This window comes from Argopecten irradians, chromosome 12 (assembly GCF_041381155.1).
Source record: "Argopecten irradians isolate NY chromosome 12, Ai_NY, whole genome shotgun sequence".
Classification (NCBI taxonomy): Eukaryota; Metazoa; Mollusca; class Bivalvia; order Pectinida; family Pectinidae; genus Argopecten; species Argopecten irradians.
In genome coordinates, this window is record NC_091145.1 from 40,904,107 (window position 1) to 40,924,816 (window position 20,710).

Consider the following 20,710-nt stretch of genomic DNA (forward strand, 5'->3'; position numbering starts at 1 on the left):
AAAATAGACTGACAATGTTGGTTCTGTGACGTAGATATACTCGCAGTTTGGAGTCAACCCCTACATCTAGGGTTGAGGATGTTTGTCACAAAGCACGGTATGTAAATAAGTCAGCTCTGTTAGTGTCAACATGTGTTCTCACTATCATACAAACTGTCATAAACTTACTCGTTAAATAACAGGATATCGGTTAGGTAGATGATAGGCCGTTGTCTTTCGCTGTGGTATTTATAACTGGAAACTCGTTGATTTACGGGGTTGGTAACATTCACTAGAAGGAATCTGTAACGGCATTGATGTGATCTGTATGTAATGACTTTGTATGTTGGTGATTGTGTTGTAGCTTAACCCTATACTGTCGTTATGTATTGGCGAGGTACCATCCAACAATATATGTGTAGGTATAGGGCTCAGTTATCATCAATTATAGAGATGCGCTGTTCTACTCCCTGGTATGTACCTGTGTTGTTGTAATTACAGGTAAAGGCACTTATATATTGACTTTGTGCTATCTCCCGATAACTATTACCTTATGGTTAAACAGTTTGTTCTATTCAGAGTGAATGGGGATAAACAAATTCTCACTCGGCAGATTACCAACCCGTCTCTTGGAGTTGACAACGGAAAACAAGATTTTAGTTTGGAATTATTACAAGATATTGCAGTTTGGCCGTGGTTCTAGATACATGAAAAACATTCTGGTGAAGAGAGGAAAGCTGATGAAATGGATTCACTACAAAACAGAATAACTGTGTAACTATATATGTGTCTACAGGGGAATGTTCGTTTCCGACAGATACTTGTTTTAACGATGGTTTTTAACGGCTGCTATTTCCTATAAAGGGGAAATTAGCTTGACTGGAGCCTTGTCATCAGGAGGCGACCACTTAGCCAAGGGCTTAACAGTTTACCACAGTCAGAGACGAAACAAGCATATGCCCTGAGAACATGCTTGTTGCCTAAATTAATGGCCCCACTTAAATCTCTCTCACCCTTATTTGCCGAGATATTGATTTCTGAGCTATCGATTACGCGTCCAATAGTTTAGTGCCACCATACTTGTGTGTTAGGATTCTGCAGGTCTTTATCACTAAGGTCTAACTCCTTCACAGTCGATGGACGTGCCACTGGAACCATTCCAAAGTGTTTATATTCCGACGACAGAGACGGGTCCTATCGCGTGTAAAACTCTACGAAGAAAAGAAACAAATCTTTTTAAGAAAAGTGGCTATTATATCGAACTCTGTCCGGAATGATAAATAGTATCGAACTCGTTAGTGTATGAAAAGCTATTGCAGAGTCTTTGGAATATCAAATGTAACTTTCAAATATCGATAGTTGTGTTTGGAAAACCACTGCTCCAAGTATAGAGTCTACACTCGGCTTCTGGAAGTAAAGAGGAATTCTGTTCGGGAACTATTGATTAGTCGAAAGTGAATGTGTTTATAATCGATCGTTATAGAGAAAAGTAAGACGGTCATACTATAGAAAGGTTGTAAGGGAGCTACAGGGGGAACAAGTTTCCCGACATTAAGCTGCTTTAAAATTTACACGGATCCATTTATAGTATTTGGAATACAGAGCTAATAGAGGGATCCATTTCCCTGACAGTGGGCGTTACTCTACCCTATGGACAAACCCCCTGGCGTGACACTTTGGATTTGGAAAGGTCTCCCCATTAGAAAATAACCCGAGGAAATCAATTTCAATTATCGTTCAGGGATTTTACATTGATTCTCCGTCTTTGTGTTGGCGAAACTCTCTTAAAGTCGATACTGCTAAAAAAACCCGAATGTGTGGGGGTTAATAGACCAAAGGTTGGACTCGTACATATGGGGTTTTCCTGTATTTTGTACCGAAATTCTCACATGTGCGTAGTCGCTGTGGGTATCTTTGGACCGATCGATCACAGTATATTGTGCAGATCTGTCACCATAGATACGTACCACACCTAACTAAGGTGATCATTACTTGTGATATAATTGAGGTGTTGTACAGACACTACGGACATCTGTCGATCACATTCTTGAGCGAATTATCCGACAGAGTACGGCACTGAACGACCAAAATACCAACCAGCCTTCGTATTGTAAGGCAGTAGTGAAATTTGGTTGGCGTGATCGAAGAATCTGAGCGAACACGTGGCTAGCATGAGAGCACGTGCCAGAATGTGGCATCGTTTGTCTGTCGTTGGTAGGCTGTGACGGTATCTGAAATCGTTTGTTTGGAACTTCGATGTCAATGGACAGTGATTGATTCGCGCGATCAGTTCTAACCTTGAGGATAAAACCTTAAAAAACTATTAACGCGAAGGAAATGTATATGACTGCAATAGTAATGAGATTTACGCGAAGAAAATGTGTATGACTGCTGATTTATACATATTCATTGTTGAAAATGCATGTGACTAGACACAAGTTGTTACAGTTTATCAACGGCTCTCCCAAACTGGCTGTTAAATAATTTCAGACGTTGATGAATTGTAGATATGATGAATTGTAGATAAACGTCAGTGATTTCGTTGTATTTGTGCGATACAACATTGGGATCTTAACATTTGTACGTGGATGTTCTGGTTTTCTTTGGGATCAGGTATCCGATACGTTGGGCAGCCTACGCTACTCCAAACTTACTATGACGTGTACATCAATGGAAAACACCGTTGAAGTATTCTTGTGGGAATTGATTTTATGATATTCCTTATTTATCTCTCTATCCCACGATATTGGCCTTAGCGTCGTTACCAGGCTGGTGGCATACATACCCTGGACATATCAGAGGGAAGTGTGTCACTTGTAGATATCATGTAGTTTATATATAAAAGTGGGACAGAAATATAGGACCTGCGTCAGTGATGTTTGGATTTCTCAACAATATCAGCATGGGTCGGCCCATCCCAGCGGATCGATCGATGAGTGGGTTGAAGACAAAGACAGGTAGTGTTTATATTGGTGAGAAGTAATGGTTTTAGGATGTAGCTACACTAGTGTGTGCTTGATTTTTTAACGTTTTTCAATGAAAATAACGAAAGAATACCTTGTACTAGACTGATATCATAATATTTTTAGGTTTGTTTTTTTCTTTGGTGGATTTACTCTCCCAAAAGAGACTGGTGATTTGGATTTATCAGAGACTTTATGGTTTTGTAAGTTTATATGGAAGTCAAAAAGAGGGTGACTTTTGTAGGGTGTGTAGGAGAGTTAAATGTCCTCTCTATGGGTCTATGTTCTGAAAGAAGTAATGCTTGGTTTTGTAAGTAAAGAAAGTGTGACGCTTCTTTGTTTGGTTTAGGGGCAAACGAAAGTTGAACAAGCGAATTCTTGATGCTGAAGATTATCAAAGACGACAAGTCAAAGCCTTGAATTGTAAACATTAGAGGGGATGGGATATAAATATGTATTTGTTACTGTTACTGAACAGAAAATTCTCTCTTACTCTGTGAGGGTGAAAACTGGTGCCTCTTGTAATTCTCTGCCCACTTTGATTCTTTACAATACAGAGTTATAAGTCTAATTTAAATCAGTTCCTCTGTTAATGTTTTATTCTCTTCTGCTATCTGAAACTTTTTAAGGTTGTTGCAGCAATGGTTGTGATCAGGTCTGACATTTTGGTAAGATTAGAATTTGTAAGGTTACATCATTAACAGTAAATCATCTTTTTCGTGTTAGTAGATGTTTAAAGGAAAATGTTCCTTAATGGAGTCTAAAACGGTTTCATGCCAGCAAGTATTGTAGTTTCTTCTATAAACGGAAGGTACACATGTACTTGTGCAAGTACATGTAGTTTGTTCAATTCAGCTAAGAATTATCAAATATAATTGTCAAAACACAGATAGTCTTCAACTTTCAAGTAGTCACACAAATTCATGGAATATGTTTATTGGTAGCAGTACACAATGTAGTTAATATGACAGATGTTCTACTGTGGTATACTGAGTTCAACCCTGGTTATTTTTGTTCTCATATCTGCATTGTTAAAGGAGATCGTCTATATACATTGTAAAAGGTGACAGTCTTTGTTAGTCAGACTCTACTGTTATATCACTGACCACAGTCTTTGTTAGTCAGACTCTACTGTTATATCACTGACCACAGTCTTTGTTAGTCAGACTCTACTGTTATATCACTGACCACAATCTTTGTTAGTCAGACTCTACTGTTATATCACTGACCACAGTCTTTGTTAATAGACTCTTTGTTAGTCAGACTTTACTGTTATATCACTGACCACAGTCTTTGTTAGTCAGACTCTACTGTTATATCACTGACCACAGTCTTTGTTAGTCAGACTCTACTGTTATATCACTGACCACAGTCTTTGTTAGTCAGACTCTACTGTTATATCACTGACCACAGTCTTTGTTAGTCAGACTCTACTGTTATATCACTGACCACAGTCTTTGTTAGTCAGACTCTACTGTTATATCACTGACCACAGTCTTTGTTAGTCAGACTCTTCTGTTATATCACTGACCACAATCTTTGTTAGTCAGACTCTACTGTTATATCACTGACCACAGTCTTTGTTAGTAGACTCTTTGTTAGTCAGACTCTACTGTTATATCACTGACCACAATCTTTGTTAGTCAGACTCTTCTGTTATATCACTGACCACAATCTTTGTTAGTCAGACTCTACTGTTATATCACTGACCACAGTCTTTGTTAGTCAGACTCTACTGTTATATCACTGACCACAATCTTTGTTAGTCAGACTCTACTGTTATATCACTGACCACAATCTTTGTTAGTCAGACTCTACTGTTATATCACTGACCACAGTCTTTGTTAGTCAGACTCTACTGTTATATCACTGACCACAGTCTTTGTTAGTCAGACTCTTCTGTTATATCACTGACCACAATCTTTGTTAGTCAGACTCTACTGTTATATCACTGACCACAGTCTTTGTTAGTCAGACTCTACTGTTATATCACTGACCACAATCTTTGTTAGTCAGACTCTACTGTTATATCACTGACCACAGTCTTTGTTAGTCAGACTCTACTGTTATATCACTGACCACAATCTTTGTTAGTCAGACTCTACTGTTATATCACTGACCATGTTGTCCTGATGTGGAAAGTCAGTATCCGTGGCTAGAAGAAAATAAACAAATCACCTCGATTCTCATACAATTCTGTCAGAATAATTGAAAACCATTCAGAATTATTGGAAAATAATTACAATAATTCATCATTAATTCCAAATTGTTTGTAAATAATGGAAAATGATTCAGGATTAATCTAAAATTATTTGTAATGAATTGAAAATGATTTCATAATTTGAAATTATCTTTCCACTGGGACAAATGCACATGTACACAGTGACAGCATTCTGTTTAATATAAAGTAATCTTGAGGATCATCAGATGTTTGTTGAACCTCCTTCAGGAAGTTATCTAATTCTAAAATATCACAATATATAAACCATTTTCCTCTCTTTTGGAATTTAATACTGGAAGGCAATGCACTAATTGAGTAATGAACATAAACTTTGGCTAAACAGCTTTAAATGTTTGTTCATTTTAAGTTTAAAGTGGACCTTCATTGGAAATTCAGGCAGGTTTTTTGTGATTATTAAGTAATAAATAAATTATGTATGCAGACAAAAGATGTCTTTATATCCAGATCTATAATGATACAAAGATTCACATTAATCTATGTACAGTACATACTTTGTGGCTTTGTGTACATTAAATTTCCTTCCAGTAGATTTTATAGATAAATGATATACATTTTACTAGTGTTCTACAAGAAAAACATGAACCAGTGAAACCTATAGAAATATCTGACCATTCTATAAGATATACCAGGAATGATAGTAAAATAAATTGATCTATGTAAAATCTGACAAAATGATATTGTTCTATGTATTGATGTATGTAAAATCTGACGAAATAATCTTGTTATTTGTATTTATATATGTAAAATCTGACAAAATAATTTCTGGTTATCGGGCTTCATAGCATTCTAATTTCCATATAGATTGAAGTCTGTGCTAGTAGGGATTGGCAGAGTTATGAAACTATAAATTGCCACATGGTAGTGATAAAACAATGGATTAGAGTTGTTACTGTAGACATCAATGTTCTTAAGGGCGAAAGTGATCATTTTAAAAGGATGGCCATGACTTTCTTTTATTTCGTGATTATGCCAACATTTTTTTTTGTACAGTAAAGGTTGTATGAAGAAGAATTGTGCATATTTGATTTCAGCTCGTGTGATAACTATGTAACATTAAAAAAAAAAAAAAAAAAATGGAGTAACATATGAATGATGAACCATAATATAAAACAAAGAAACATGTCTCTGGTTATCTGGGGAGTAAATACACGTATCCTCCAGTCTGACATGGAGATGTTAAAAACACAACTCTCCAGTCTTGACATAGAAAACTTATCTCTCACCGCAATTATGTCTGTAATACAGAAAGAAAGTAAAGTCTATGGCTCAGCCTTGAATTTATAGACTGATTCATCTACAGCTTGTACCTATAGCTAACCAGGACTTTAGTGTCACCCCTTAAAATAATTCTTTCTCAATAAATTTGCATAGATCAATTTTACATATAGCTCTAGTTCCACATCAACAAACTTTTACTACAGGGAAGTGTGTTATGTTATTTACTGTTCAACATCATGTAATTACATTGTACAAGTTTGGAATATAGAGATATTCAGTATTGTTTAAGATCGCTTTTCTGAAATTCTGTATTTAATAACACCTATTTGCATATTATGAAGATAATGATCGACTGTTCTGCCTATACAGATTTCCAGTGCTAGCATACATTGATTTGATATCTGATGGAGACAGCCAAGTACCACATGTAAAATGTTGAATTTCCAGACTTATGGTACAAATTGACATGTTAGTGGCTGTGGAAACCATTAATGTTAATCACCTATTGTTGTAAGAATGATCGCTGATGAGAGACAGATTGAGTGCTGTGCCTGGAGAATTTCACTTGTTTTTCACGACTGTATTTCTATTGGTGTGTTAGCTTGTTGCCTTGGTAAATTCAAAGGACACATTGAAAATACCCCATTGCTAGAATTATAATGATGCTAAAGAGATTTTAATTTGATAATTTACAGCAAAAACTGATGTATTTTTCATTTTTTTCAGGGATTGATACACGACTGCGATTCAGTCTAGAGCCTCCGCTTGGTGACAGTGCCTTCGACCAATGGAAAGATGCTATGCAAGCCGTTTCTCGGTTACCACTTGGTATACCAGATGGATTCCGCAGAAAGGTTATTACCGTAGTCTGTTTTACATACATGTAAACTTTGACATTACTTTGTCTGGATGGAACTTAATTGTCATAATCTGATTCACTCTTAAGTTTAAAGATAGTATGTTATACTTGCAATAGAAGGGTTATAGATAGGTGGTTGTTATAAAGAGGTGTTTGTTAAAGACAGGTAGTTGTTATAGACATGTATATGTACTTGTTATAGACATGTGCTTGTTATAGACATGTATATGTACTTGTTATAGACAGGTAGTTGTTATAGACATGTATATGTACTTGTTATAGACATGTGCTTGTTATAGACATGTACTTGTTATAGACATGTACTTGTTATAGACATGTACTTGTTATAGACATGTGCTTGTTATAGACATGTACTTGTTATAGACATGTGCTTGTTATAGACATGTGCTTGTTATAGACTTGTATATGTACTTGTTATAGACATGTACTTGTTATAGACATGTATTGTACTTGTTATAGACATGTACTTGTTATAGACATGTATATGTACTTGTTATAGACATGTACTTGTTATAGACATGTATATGTACTTGTTATAGACATGTACTTGTTATAGACATGTGCTTGTTATAGACATGTGCTTGTTATAGACATGTGCTTGTTATAGACATGTATATGTACTTGTTATAGACATGTACTTGTTATAGACATGTATATGTACTTGTTATAGACATGTACTTGTTATAGACATGTACTTGTTATAGACATGTGCTTGTTATAGATATGTACTTGTTATAGACACTTGTTATATGTACTTGTTATAGACATGTACTTGTTATAGACATGTACTTGTTATAGACATGTACTTGTTATAGACATGTACTTGTTATAGACTTGTAGTTGTTATAGACATGTACTTGTTATAGACATGTGCTTGTTATAGACATGTGCTTGTTATAGACATGTACTTGTTATAGACAGGTAGTTGTTATAGACATGTACTTGTTATAGACATGTGCATGTTATATATGTACTTGTTATAGACATGTACTTGTTATAGACATGTACTTGTTATAGACATGTACTTGTTATAGACATGTACTTGTTATAGACATGTACTTGTTATAGACATGTGCTTGTTATAGACATGTACTTGTTATAGACATGTATATGTACTTGTTATAGACATGTACTTGTTATAGACATGTACTTGTACTTGTTATAGACATGTACTTGTTATAGACATGTACTTGTTATAGACATGTACTTGTTATAGACATGTATATGTACTTGTTATAGACATGTACTTGTTATAGACATGTATATGTACTTGTTATAGACATGTACTTGTTATAGACATGTATATGTACTTGTTATAGACATGTATATGTACTTGTTATAGACATGTACTTGTTATAGACATGTACTTGTTATAGACATGTACTTGTTATAGACATGTACTTGTTATAGACATGTATATGTACTTGTTATAGACATGTACTTGTTATAGACATGTACATGTACTTGTTATAGACATGTACTTGTTATAGACATGTACTTGTTATAGACATGTACTTGTTATAGACATGTGCTTGTTATAGACATGTACTTGTTATAGACATGTATATGTACTTGTTATAGACATGTGCTTGTTATAGACATGTACTTGTTATAGACATGTATATGTACTTGTTATAGACATGTACTTGTTATAGACATGTACTTGTTATAGACATGTACTTGTTATAGACATGTACTTGTTATAGACATGTACTTGTTATAGACATGTACTTGTTATAGACATGTACTTGTTATAGACATGTATATGTACTTGTTATAGACATGTACTTGTTATAGACATGTATATGTACTTGTTATAGACATGTACTTGTTATAGACATGTACTTGTTATAGACATGTGTACTTGTTATAGACATGTGCTTGTTATAGACATGTACTTGTTATAGACATGTATATGTACTTGTTATAGACATGTACTTGTTATAGACATGTATATGTACTTGTTATAGACATGTACTTGTTATAGACATGTACTTGTTATAGACATGTATATGTACTTGTTATAGACATGTGCTTGTTATAGACATGTATATGTACTTGTTAAAGACATGTGCTTGTTATAGACATGTATATGTACTTGTTATAGACATGTACTTGTTATAGACATGTACTTGTTATAGACATGTACTTGTTATAGACATGTATATGTACTTGTTATAGACATGTACTTGTTATAGACATGTACTTGTTATAGACATGTACTTGTTATAGACATGTGCTTGTTATAGACATGTACTTGTTATAGACATGTATATGTACTTGTTATAGACATGTACTTGTTATAGACATGTATATGTACTTGTTATAGACATGTACTTGTTATAGACATGTATATGTACTTGTTATAGACATGTGCTTGTTATAGACATGTACATGTACTTGTTATAGACATGTACTTGTTATAGACATGTACTTGTTATAGACATGTACTTGTTATAGACATGTACTTGTTATAGACAGACATGTACTTGTTATAGACATGTACTTGTTATAGACATGTATATGTACTTGTTATAGACATGTACTTGTTATAGACATGTATATGTACTTGTTATAGACATGTACTTGTTATAGACATGTATATGTACTTGTTATAGACATGTACTTGTTATAGACATGTATAGACATGTACATGTACTTGTTATAGACATGTATTGTTATAGACATACATGTACTTGTTATAGACATGTGCTTGTTATAGACATGTACTTGTTATAGACATGTACTTGTTATAGACATGTGCTTGTTTAGAAGTACATGTACTTGTTATAGACATGTACTTGTTATAGACATGTACTTGTTATAGACATGTACTTGTTATAGACATGTATATGTACTTGTTATAGACATGTACTTGTTATAGACATGTATATGTACTTGTTATAGACATGTACTTGTTATAGACAGGTACATGTACTTGTTATAGACATGTACTTGTTATAGACAGACATGTATATGTACTTGTTATAGACATGTACTTGTTATAGACATGTATATGTACTTGTTATAGACATGTACTTGTTATAGACATGTATATGTACTTGTTATAGACATGTGCTTGTTATAGACATGTACTTGTTATAGACATGTACTTGTTATAGACATGTATATGTACTTGTTATAGACATGTACTTGTTATAGACATAGACATGTACTTGTTATAGACATGTACTTGTTATAGACATGTACTTGTTATATGTACTTGTTAAAGACATGTACTTGTTATAGACATGTACTTGTTATAGACATGTATATGTACTTGTTATAGACATGTGTACTTGTTATAGACATGTATATGTACTTGTTATAGACATGTACTTGTTATAGACATGTATATGTACTTGTTATAGACATGTACTTGTTATAGACATGTACTTGTTATAGACATGTACTTGTTATAGACATGTGCTTGTTATAGACATGTACTTGTTATAGACATGTATATGTACTTGTTATAGACATGTACTTGTTATAGACATGTATATGTTATTGACATAGACATGTACTTGTTATAGACATGTACTTGTTATAGACATGTATATGTACTTGTTATAGACATGTATATGTACTTGTTATAGACATGTACTTGTTATAGACATGTGCTTGTTATAGACATGTACTTGTTATAGACATGTGCTTGTTATAGACATGTATATGTACTTGTTATAGACATGTACTTGTTATAGACATGTATATGTACTTGTTATAGACATGTACTTGTTATAGACATGTATATGTACTTGTTATAGACATGTACTTGTTATAGACATGTACTTGTTATAGACATGTACTTGTTATAGACATGTACTTGTTATAGACATGTGCTTGTTATAGACATGTACTTGTTATAGACAGTAGTTGTTATAGACTATAGTACTTGTTATAGACATGTGTTATGTACTTGTTATAGACATGTACTTGTTATAGACATGTACTTGTTATAGACATGTATATGTACTTGTTATAGACATGTATATGTACTTGTTATAGACATGTACTTGTTATAGACATGTACTTGTTATAGACATGTACTTGTTATAGACATGTATATGTACTTGTTATAGACATGTACTTGTTATAGACATGTACTTGTTATAGACACATTGTATTGTTATAGACATGTACTTGTTATAGACATGTACATGTACTTGTTATAGACATGTATATGTACTTGTTATAGACATGTTATATGTACTTGTTATAGACATGTACTTGTACTTGTTATAGACATGTATATGTACTTGTTAAAGACATGTGCTTGTTATAGACATGTCTTGTTATAGACATGTTATCTTGTTATAGACAGGTAGTTGTTATAGACATGTATATGTACTTGTTATAGACAGGTAGCTTGTTATAGACATGTATATGTACTTGTTATAGACAGGTAGTTGTTATAGACATGTATATGTACTTGTTATAGACAGGTAGTTGTTATAGACATGTACATGTACTTGTTATAGACATGTACTTGTTACTTGTTATAGACATGTACTTGTTATAGACAGTTGTATATGTACTTGTTATAGACATGTACATGTCTTGTTATAGACATGTATTATGACTTACTTGTTATAGACATGTACTTGTTATAGACATGTACTTGTTATAGACATGTACTTGTTATAGACATGTACTTGTTATAGACATGTACTTGTTATAGACATATGTTATAGACATGTACTTGTTATAGACATGTATATGTACTTGTTATAGACATGTACTTGTTATAGACATGTATATGTACTTGTTAAAGACATGTACTTGTTATAGACATGTACTTGTTATAGACATGTATATGTACTTGTTATAGACATGTATATGTACTTGTTATAGACATGTATATGTACTTGTTATAGACATGTACTTGTTATAGACATGTATATGTATTGTTATAGACATGTATATGTACTTGTTATAGACATGTACTTGTTATAGACATGTATATGTACTTGTTATAGACATGTATTATGTTTGACATGCTTGTTATAGACATGTATACTTGTTATAGACATGTATATGTACTTGTTATAGACATGTATATGTACTTGTTATAGACATGTACTTGTTATAGACATGTATATGTACTTGTTATAGACATGTATATGTACTTGTTATAGACATGTATATGTACTTGTTATAGACATGTACTTGTTATAGACATGTATATGTACTTGTTATAGACATGTACTTGTTATAGACATGTACTTGTTATAGACATGTATATGTACTTGTTATAGACATGTATATGTACTTGTTATAGACATGTATATGTACTTGTTATAGACATGTATATGTACTTGTTATATGTACTTGTTATAGACATGTATATGTACTTGTTATAGACATGTACTTGTTATAGACATGTACTTGTTATAGACATGTACTTGTTATAGACATGTATATGTACTTGTTATAGACATGTACATGTACTTGTTATAGACATGTACTTGTTATATAGACATGTACTTGTTATAGACATGTACTTGTTATAGACATGTACATGTACTTGTTATAGACATGTACTTGTTATAGACATGTGTTGTTATAGACATGTGCTTGTTATAGACATGATACTTGTTATAGACATGTACTTGTTATAGACATGTATATGTACTTGTTATAGACATGTGCTTGTTATAGACATGTGCTTGTTATAGACAGGTAGTTTGTTTAGACATGTATATGTACTTGTTATAGACATGTACTTGTTATAGACATGTATATGTACTTGTTATAGACATGTGCTTGTTATAGACATGTATATACTTGTTATAGACATGTGCTTGTTATAGACATGTACATGTACTTGTTATAGACATGTGCTTGTTATAGACATGTACTTGTTATAGACATGTGCTTGTTTATAGACATGTATATGACTGTTAGACATGTACTTGTTAAAGACATGTACTTGTTATAGACATGTACATGTACTTGTTATAGACATGTACTTGTTATAGACATGTACTTGTTATAGACATGTCTTGTTATAGACATGTATTCTTTTTAGACATGTGCTTGTTATAGACATGTTGTACTTGTTATAGACATGTACATGTACTTGTTATAGACATGTACTTGTTATAGACAGTACTTGTTATAGACATGTATATGTACTTGTTATAGACATGTACTTGTTATAGAATAGTACATGTTATAGACATGTGCTTGTTATAGACATGTACTTGTTATAGACATGTACTTGTTATAGACATGTTACTTGTTATAGACATGTGCTTGTTATAGACATGTATATGTACTTGTTATAGACATGTGCTTGTTATAGACATGTATATGTACTTGTTATAGACATGTACTTGTTATAGACATGTATATGTACTTGTTATAGACATGTACTTGTTATAGACATGTACTTGTTATAGAACATGTATATGTACTTGTTATAGACATGTATTGTACTTGTTAAGACATGTGTTTAGACAGTACTTGTTATAGACATGTAATTATTGTTATAGACATGTACTTGTTATAGACATGTATATGTACTTGTTATAGACATGTACTTGTTATAGACATGTACATGTACTTGTTAAAGACATGTACTTGTTATAGACATGTACTTGTTATAGACATGTGCTTGTTATAGACATGTGCTTGTTATAGACATGTACTTGTTATAGACATGTATATGTACTTGTTATAGACATGTACTTGTTATAGACATGTACTTGTTATAGACATGTATATGTACTTGTTATAGACATGTACTTGTTATAGACATGTATATGTACTTGTTATAGACATGTATATGTACTTGTTAAAGACATGTGCTTGTTATAGACATGTATATGTACTTGTTATAGACATGTACTTGTTATAGACATGTGTACTTGTTATACTTGTTATAGACATGTACTTGTTATAGACAGTACATGTACTTGTTATAGACATGTGCTTGTTATAGACAGGTACTTGTTATAGACATGTATATGTACTTGTTATAGACATGTACTTGTTATAGACATGTATATGTACTTGTTATAGACATGTACTTGTTATAGACATGTACTTGTACTTGTTATAGACATGTACTTGTTATAGACATGTACTTGTTATAGACATGTGCTTGTTATAGACATGTACTTGTTATAGACATGTACTTGTTATTACATGTACTTGTTATAGACATGTACTTGTTATAGACATGTACTTGTTATAGACATGTACTTGTTATAGACATGTACTTGTTATAGACATGTATATGTACTTGTTATAGACATGTACTTGTTATAGACATGTGTTATAGACATGTACTTGTTATAGACATGTACTTGTTATAGACATGTACTTGTTATAGACATGTACTTGTTATAGACATGTGACTTGTTATAGACATGTACTTGTTATAGACATGTACATGTACTTGTTATAGACATGTACTTGTTATAGACATGTCTTGTTATAGACATGTATTGTTATAGACATGTATATGTACTTGTTATAGACATGTACTTGTTATAGACATGTATATGACTTGTTGTAGACATGTACTTGTTATAGACATGTATATGTACTTGTTATAGACATGTACTTGTTATAGACATGTACATGTACTTGTTATAGACATGTATTGTTATAGACACTTGTTATATGTACTTGTTATAGACATGTATTGTTATAGACATGTATATGTACTTGTTATAGACATGTACTTGTTATAGACATGTATATGTACTTGTTATAGACATGTACTTGTTATAGACATGTCTTGTTATAGACATGTACTTGTTATAGACATGTAGTTGTTATAGACATGTACTTGTTATGTACTTGTTATAGACATGTACTTGTTATAGACATGTATATGTACTTGTTATAGACATGTACTTGTTATAGACATGTACTTGTTATAGACATGTACTTGTTATAGACATGTACTTGTTATAGACATGTATATGTACTTGTTATAGACATGTATATGTACTTGTTATAGACATGTATATGTACTTGTTATAGACATGTACTTGTTATAGACATGTACTTGTTATAGACATGTGCTTGTTATAGACATGTACTTGTTATAGACATGTACTTGTTATAGACATGTACTTGTTATAGACATGTACTTGTTATAGACATGTATATGTACTTGTTATAGACATGTACTTGTTATAGACATGTACTTGTTATAGACATGTACTTGTTATAGACATGTACTTGTTATAGACATGTATATGTACTTGTTATAGACATGTATATGTACTTGTTATAGACATGTACTTGTTATAGACATGTATATGTACTTGTTATAGACATGTACTTGTTATAGACATGTATATGTACTTGTTATAGACATGTACTTGTTATAGACATGTACTTGTTATAGACATGTGCTTGTTATAGACATGTGCTTGTTATAGACATGTACTTGTTATAGACATGTGCTTGTTATAGACAGGTAGTTGTTATAGACATGTATTGTACTTGTTATAGACATGTACTTGTTATAGACATGTACTTGTTATAGACATGTATAACATGTACTTGTTATAGACATGTATATGTACTTGTTATAGACATGTGCTTGTTATAGACATGTGCTTGTTATAGACATGTATAGACATGTACTTGTTATAGACATGTACTTGTTATAGACATGTATATGTACTTGTTATAGACATGTATATGTACTTGTTATAGACATGTATATGTACTTGTTATAGACATGTACTTGTTATAGACATGTATATGTACTTGTTATAGACATGTGCTTGTTATATGTACGTATGTACTTGTTATAGACATGTGCTTGTTATAGACATGTATATGTACTTGTTATAGACATGTGCTTGTTATAGACATTACATGTACTTGTTATAGACATGTGCTTGTTATAGACAGGTATATGTACTTGTTAAGACATGTGCTTGTTATAGACATGTATATGTACTTGTTAAAGACATGTGCTTGTTATAGACATGTATATGTACTTGTTAAAGACATGTACTTGTTATAGACATGTGCTTGTTATAGACATGTGCTTGTTATAGACAGGTAGTTGTTATTGTAGTGTTAGAGACATGTATATGTACTTGTTATAGACATGTACTTTTTATAGACATGTGCTTGTTATAGACAGGTAGTTGTAATAGACATGTACTTGTTATAGACATGTGCTTGTTATAGACATGTGCTTGTTATAGACAGGTAGTTGTTATAGACATGTATATGTACTTGTTATAGACATGTACTTGTTATAGACATGTACATGTACTTGTTATAGACTGTATGTTATAGCATGTACTTGTTATAGAGACATGATGTACTTGTTATAGACATGTACATGTACTTGTTATAGACATGTACATGTACTTGTTATAGACATGTGCTTGTTATAGACAGGTATATGTACTTGTTAAAGACATGTGCTTGTTATAGACATGTACATGTACTTGTTATAGAATGACATGTACTTGTTAAAGACATGTGCTTGTTATAGACATGTATATGTACTTGTTAAAGACATGTGCTTGTTATAGACATGTATATGTACTTGTTATAGACAGGTAGTTGTTATAGACATGTATATGTACTTGTTATAGACAGGTAGTTGTTATAGACAGGTGGTTAATAAAGACATGTGCTTGTTATAGACAGGTAGTTGTTATAGACAGGTATGTACTTGTTAAAGACATGTGGTTGTTATAGACAGGTGGTTGTTATAGACAGGTGGTTAATAAAGACATGTGGTTGTTATAGACATGGTTGTTATAGACAGGTGGTTGTTATAGACATGTGTTGTTGTTATAGACAGTGGTTGTTGTTTGTTATAGACAGGTGGTTTTTATAGACAGGTGGTTAATAAAGACATGTGGTTGTTATAGACAGGTTGTTGTTATAGACATGTGGTTTTGTAGACAGGTGGTTGTTATAGACAGGTGGTTAACAAAGACATGTGCTTGTTATAGACAGGTTGTTGTTATAGACAGGTGGTTAATAAAGACATGTGGTTGTTATAGACAGGTGGTTTTGTAGACAGGTGGTTGTTATAGACAGGTGGTTGTTATAGACAGGTGGTTGCTATAGACAGGTGTTTGTTATATTCAGATGGTTGTTATAGACAGGTGGTTGTTATAGACAGGCGTTTGTTATAGACAGGCGTTTGTTATAGACATGTGTTTGTTATAGACAGATGGTTGTTATAGACATGTGGTTGTTATAGACAGGCGTTTGTTATAGACAGGTGTTTGTTAAAGGCCCTACATGATAAGCACAATGATAGAGTTACTAAATTTTAAATGTTGCAATCAACCTCTGGGACCCGGGGAAACCTGTTTTTTTGTGTTCTTTTTGTAGATTGAGGTATTGTGTAATCAGACATACATTTTGTACATGTAGGACGCTAACTTACTATGTAGGAGTATATCTCTCTTATTGAATCTACCACGCTGAGTCAGCCCTCCTCCATAGAAATGGCATCATGTTATGAACATGTCAATTCAATTTCCCTTGAGTTTGTTTATTACCTTGACATCAAGTATTATAGCACAATTTTGCTTCATTCAATAAAAGTGTGTTGTATGACTCCCTATCGTACGTATACAACATCATGTCTACCTGGAGATTGTTTAACATCTCGCTGACAAAGCCAGAATCATTGGCAGTTTCAAAATATCCTTGCTAAGAACAACGATGCGTTTAACTCATTCACCCTGAAGACACATTTAGACTCTCCTGAATCAAAGACTAGACCAGTCCATTATGAAATTTCAGGGGTGAATGAGTTCTGTTACAAGAACTATATGGATATCTTTATTGCTTCTGATATTGTACACATGTTGTCAGGAAGACAGTTAAAAACTATGTGATGGCTTATTTTGTAGTAACATTAAAATATTCAAAATTGGATAATCCACAGATGGATGAAGTGTGAGAAAGTAGTTATTTCTGTTACCCAGTATAAGGATCCTCCATCTAAAAATAAAAGACAAGAGACATTAAATAAATAAAAATTTTCTGTTATAGCTATATCTGTATATATATCCACCCACACACAGTCGTATAATTGGTATTCCGCTGGAAGCTGTACATGATTGAGGAGCTGTACCTTGAGAGTCATTAGCGGAGGACAAAGCCAGGCCGTCCTCCTACGCTTACTGTATAGGGCACCGTCACACTCTCTATACCAGACTAGTGTTTAACTATTGATCAAAATGTCCATAAAAACACACTCGACTCTGTACTGTTAATGTTACAAAAAATATGTTTAATTATCAATCCTATAACAGTTAGTTTAGATAGAACACTAATAGGTAATTAATAAAGCACAGTTTTATGATCTGTGCATCTTCAGTATCTGTACAACATATCTTCACATTACTGTATAAAGGTTTCACTTTGCGAGGGAAACATTTTGCAGTCTCCTCATTGAAATTTATTTATGGGGAGAAATATATTTGTCACTGTCCTATAGTAACAGCCTATTCATATTATTTTACCGATAGTTGTCATTCTTTCCGTTTTATTTAGTTCGTAGAAGCGCACTAAAATCAACTACACAGTATTTTGATAGTATTTACTAGGTGTTATAGGTGAATCTAAATGATTTTTTTTCTTTCATATCAGTCCGAAATCTGCATTAAAAATTGTTAGGTATAGTTTATGCTACCTGACATGAAGTGTATGTATTTGATGAAAGCAGATCTGCTTGAAGTAAATCACTTTTGACTTTTTTTTCACAAATACTTAAGTTATGGAAACTAACTTGACTATTTTTTTGTGTTTTTTTAGGTGTGGATCAGCCTGGCTGAGAATTATATAAAAGAGCTTCGAATTGACTGGGAAAAAACAGTAAGATTCGTGTTCAATGAAAGGAGCAACCCCGACGACAATACATTGGGCTTACAGATTGTTAAGGTAAGCAGGATATTAAAGTCAGCTGTATCTTTTTATGATAAATAGGAAACCACGAACCACTAAGAAAGCTTGGAGTTTAATGGGAACTCTTGTAATGGGAAAATGTAGCAGCTATCAGGATTTGTAATGGAAATATCACAAGTCAACAATAGTTGAAGCCTTATATAGTGTAGTAAGTGTTGGCTAGATTTCCTTAACTTCATAGATTTGGTGCTGTGACCAGGATCCATGAAAATTCTACTAAGTTTGATGTTACAGTAATTTAATGGGCTACCAGGGTCTGAAAATATGAAAAGCAATGAGTTCTTTATTGATTATTTTTTTTAAATGATTTCTGGCTCAAAATATGTGCAATTATTTTGTGAAAGGGAATTCTGAATTTGGTTATATCAAGCACTCCCATATTTTCTTCAATTATTTAAGTGTCCTGGGTGAATATGATTAATTGTTTGAACTAACAGCTTATATTTGTTACAACATTTTTGATATTCAATCGTCTAAGGTGCTGTATACTGATATTAAGTAAATAAGTTAAAGAACCTTTAAAACCATTACTTATAACACAAATTGTTTATTTGGTTCATGCATACACTAATTCAGTATGGACAAAACTAAGGCTATTCAATTCCTTATTTTGCTAAAAAAAACCACCAAATACTGTCAAACCTATCTATAAGGATCACCCAACAGACAGAGGAAAGAATGGTTTTTCTATAGCGTGATGGTCTTTATACATGACAAATAGTGGTGTTATTAGCAGGTGGTTTTTATACAGAGTTGCTTGTTAAGGCAGGTTCTACAGTAAAAACTTCATAGGTTTTATATTATAACCTTGCAATAGATTGAAGTTATTTGTATTTATAATGGTTGGTGACTACAAATTTTGCTAAAAGCAGATATCAGAATGTATAGAGTATCTAAGTGAAAGGTGACAGCTAGTTGTAAGTTTTGTAATTAATTAGGTAATTACTATCCTGAGGAATGGTTTATGTGCATGTTATATAGTATAAAAACTGGTTTAGTGATAATTAAAGTTACTGATATAAGCCTGACTGACATACAATTAAATAGGCTAGATCTGTCTACTGAACAAAGCCCAACTGGTATACTGATGAAACAGGCTTAATCCTTGTGGAATATCATTTAAGAGTAATTGCTGTCATACTTTCAAAGGGAGTAATATTCCCAAGTAACTTTGTTATAGTATGTATATATGAGGTGAGCCCTTCTGTAACATCATTACCATCTGTATAAAGGCCAGAACACACACAAATATACGGTTAATTAAGTGGAGTTCGTTAGATCTCTGAATAATCAATAATGTCAGACAGGTGTGAACGGGGTATGACATTTGATATTAGCAAGTAAGGTGTTCATTAGGAAGCTGTGGAATGTCATTATCATGTACGATATTACTTCTGGAACAGCTAGTTTAATTGTTACCTTCCACGAAAGCAAAATATTTAGGTAGCATGATGTGGAATGTTAATACGATTTAAATAAGATCTGATTTAGTGTACAGATAAA

The 20,710-nt window shown here is 32.6% G+C and overlaps 1 protein-coding gene across 4 annotated transcripts in view; it reads left to right on the forward strand.

Annotated features, from left to right (window-relative positions):
* Positions 1-20,710, forward strand: part of LOC138335829 (TBC1 domain family member 30-like) — a 69,476-nt gene that overhangs the window by 26,547 nt on the left and 22,219 nt on the right. For 3 of the 4 annotated variants that reach the window (XR_011210336.1, XR_011210335.1, XM_069284976.1), the window contains exons 3-4: positions 7,129-7,256; positions 19,058-19,183. Coding sequence is in view for 2 of the 4 variants with exons in the window: in XM_069284976.1 (XP_069141077.1) it covers positions 7,129-7,256; positions 19,058-19,183 (254 nt within the window). In the remaining 2 variants the exon portion in view is untranslated. Of the gene's footprint in view, positions 1-189; positions 2,937-7,128; positions 7,257-19,057; positions 19,184-20,710 lie in introns of those variants that run through there. The other variant, XM_069284977.1, reaches the window with a different exon arrangement.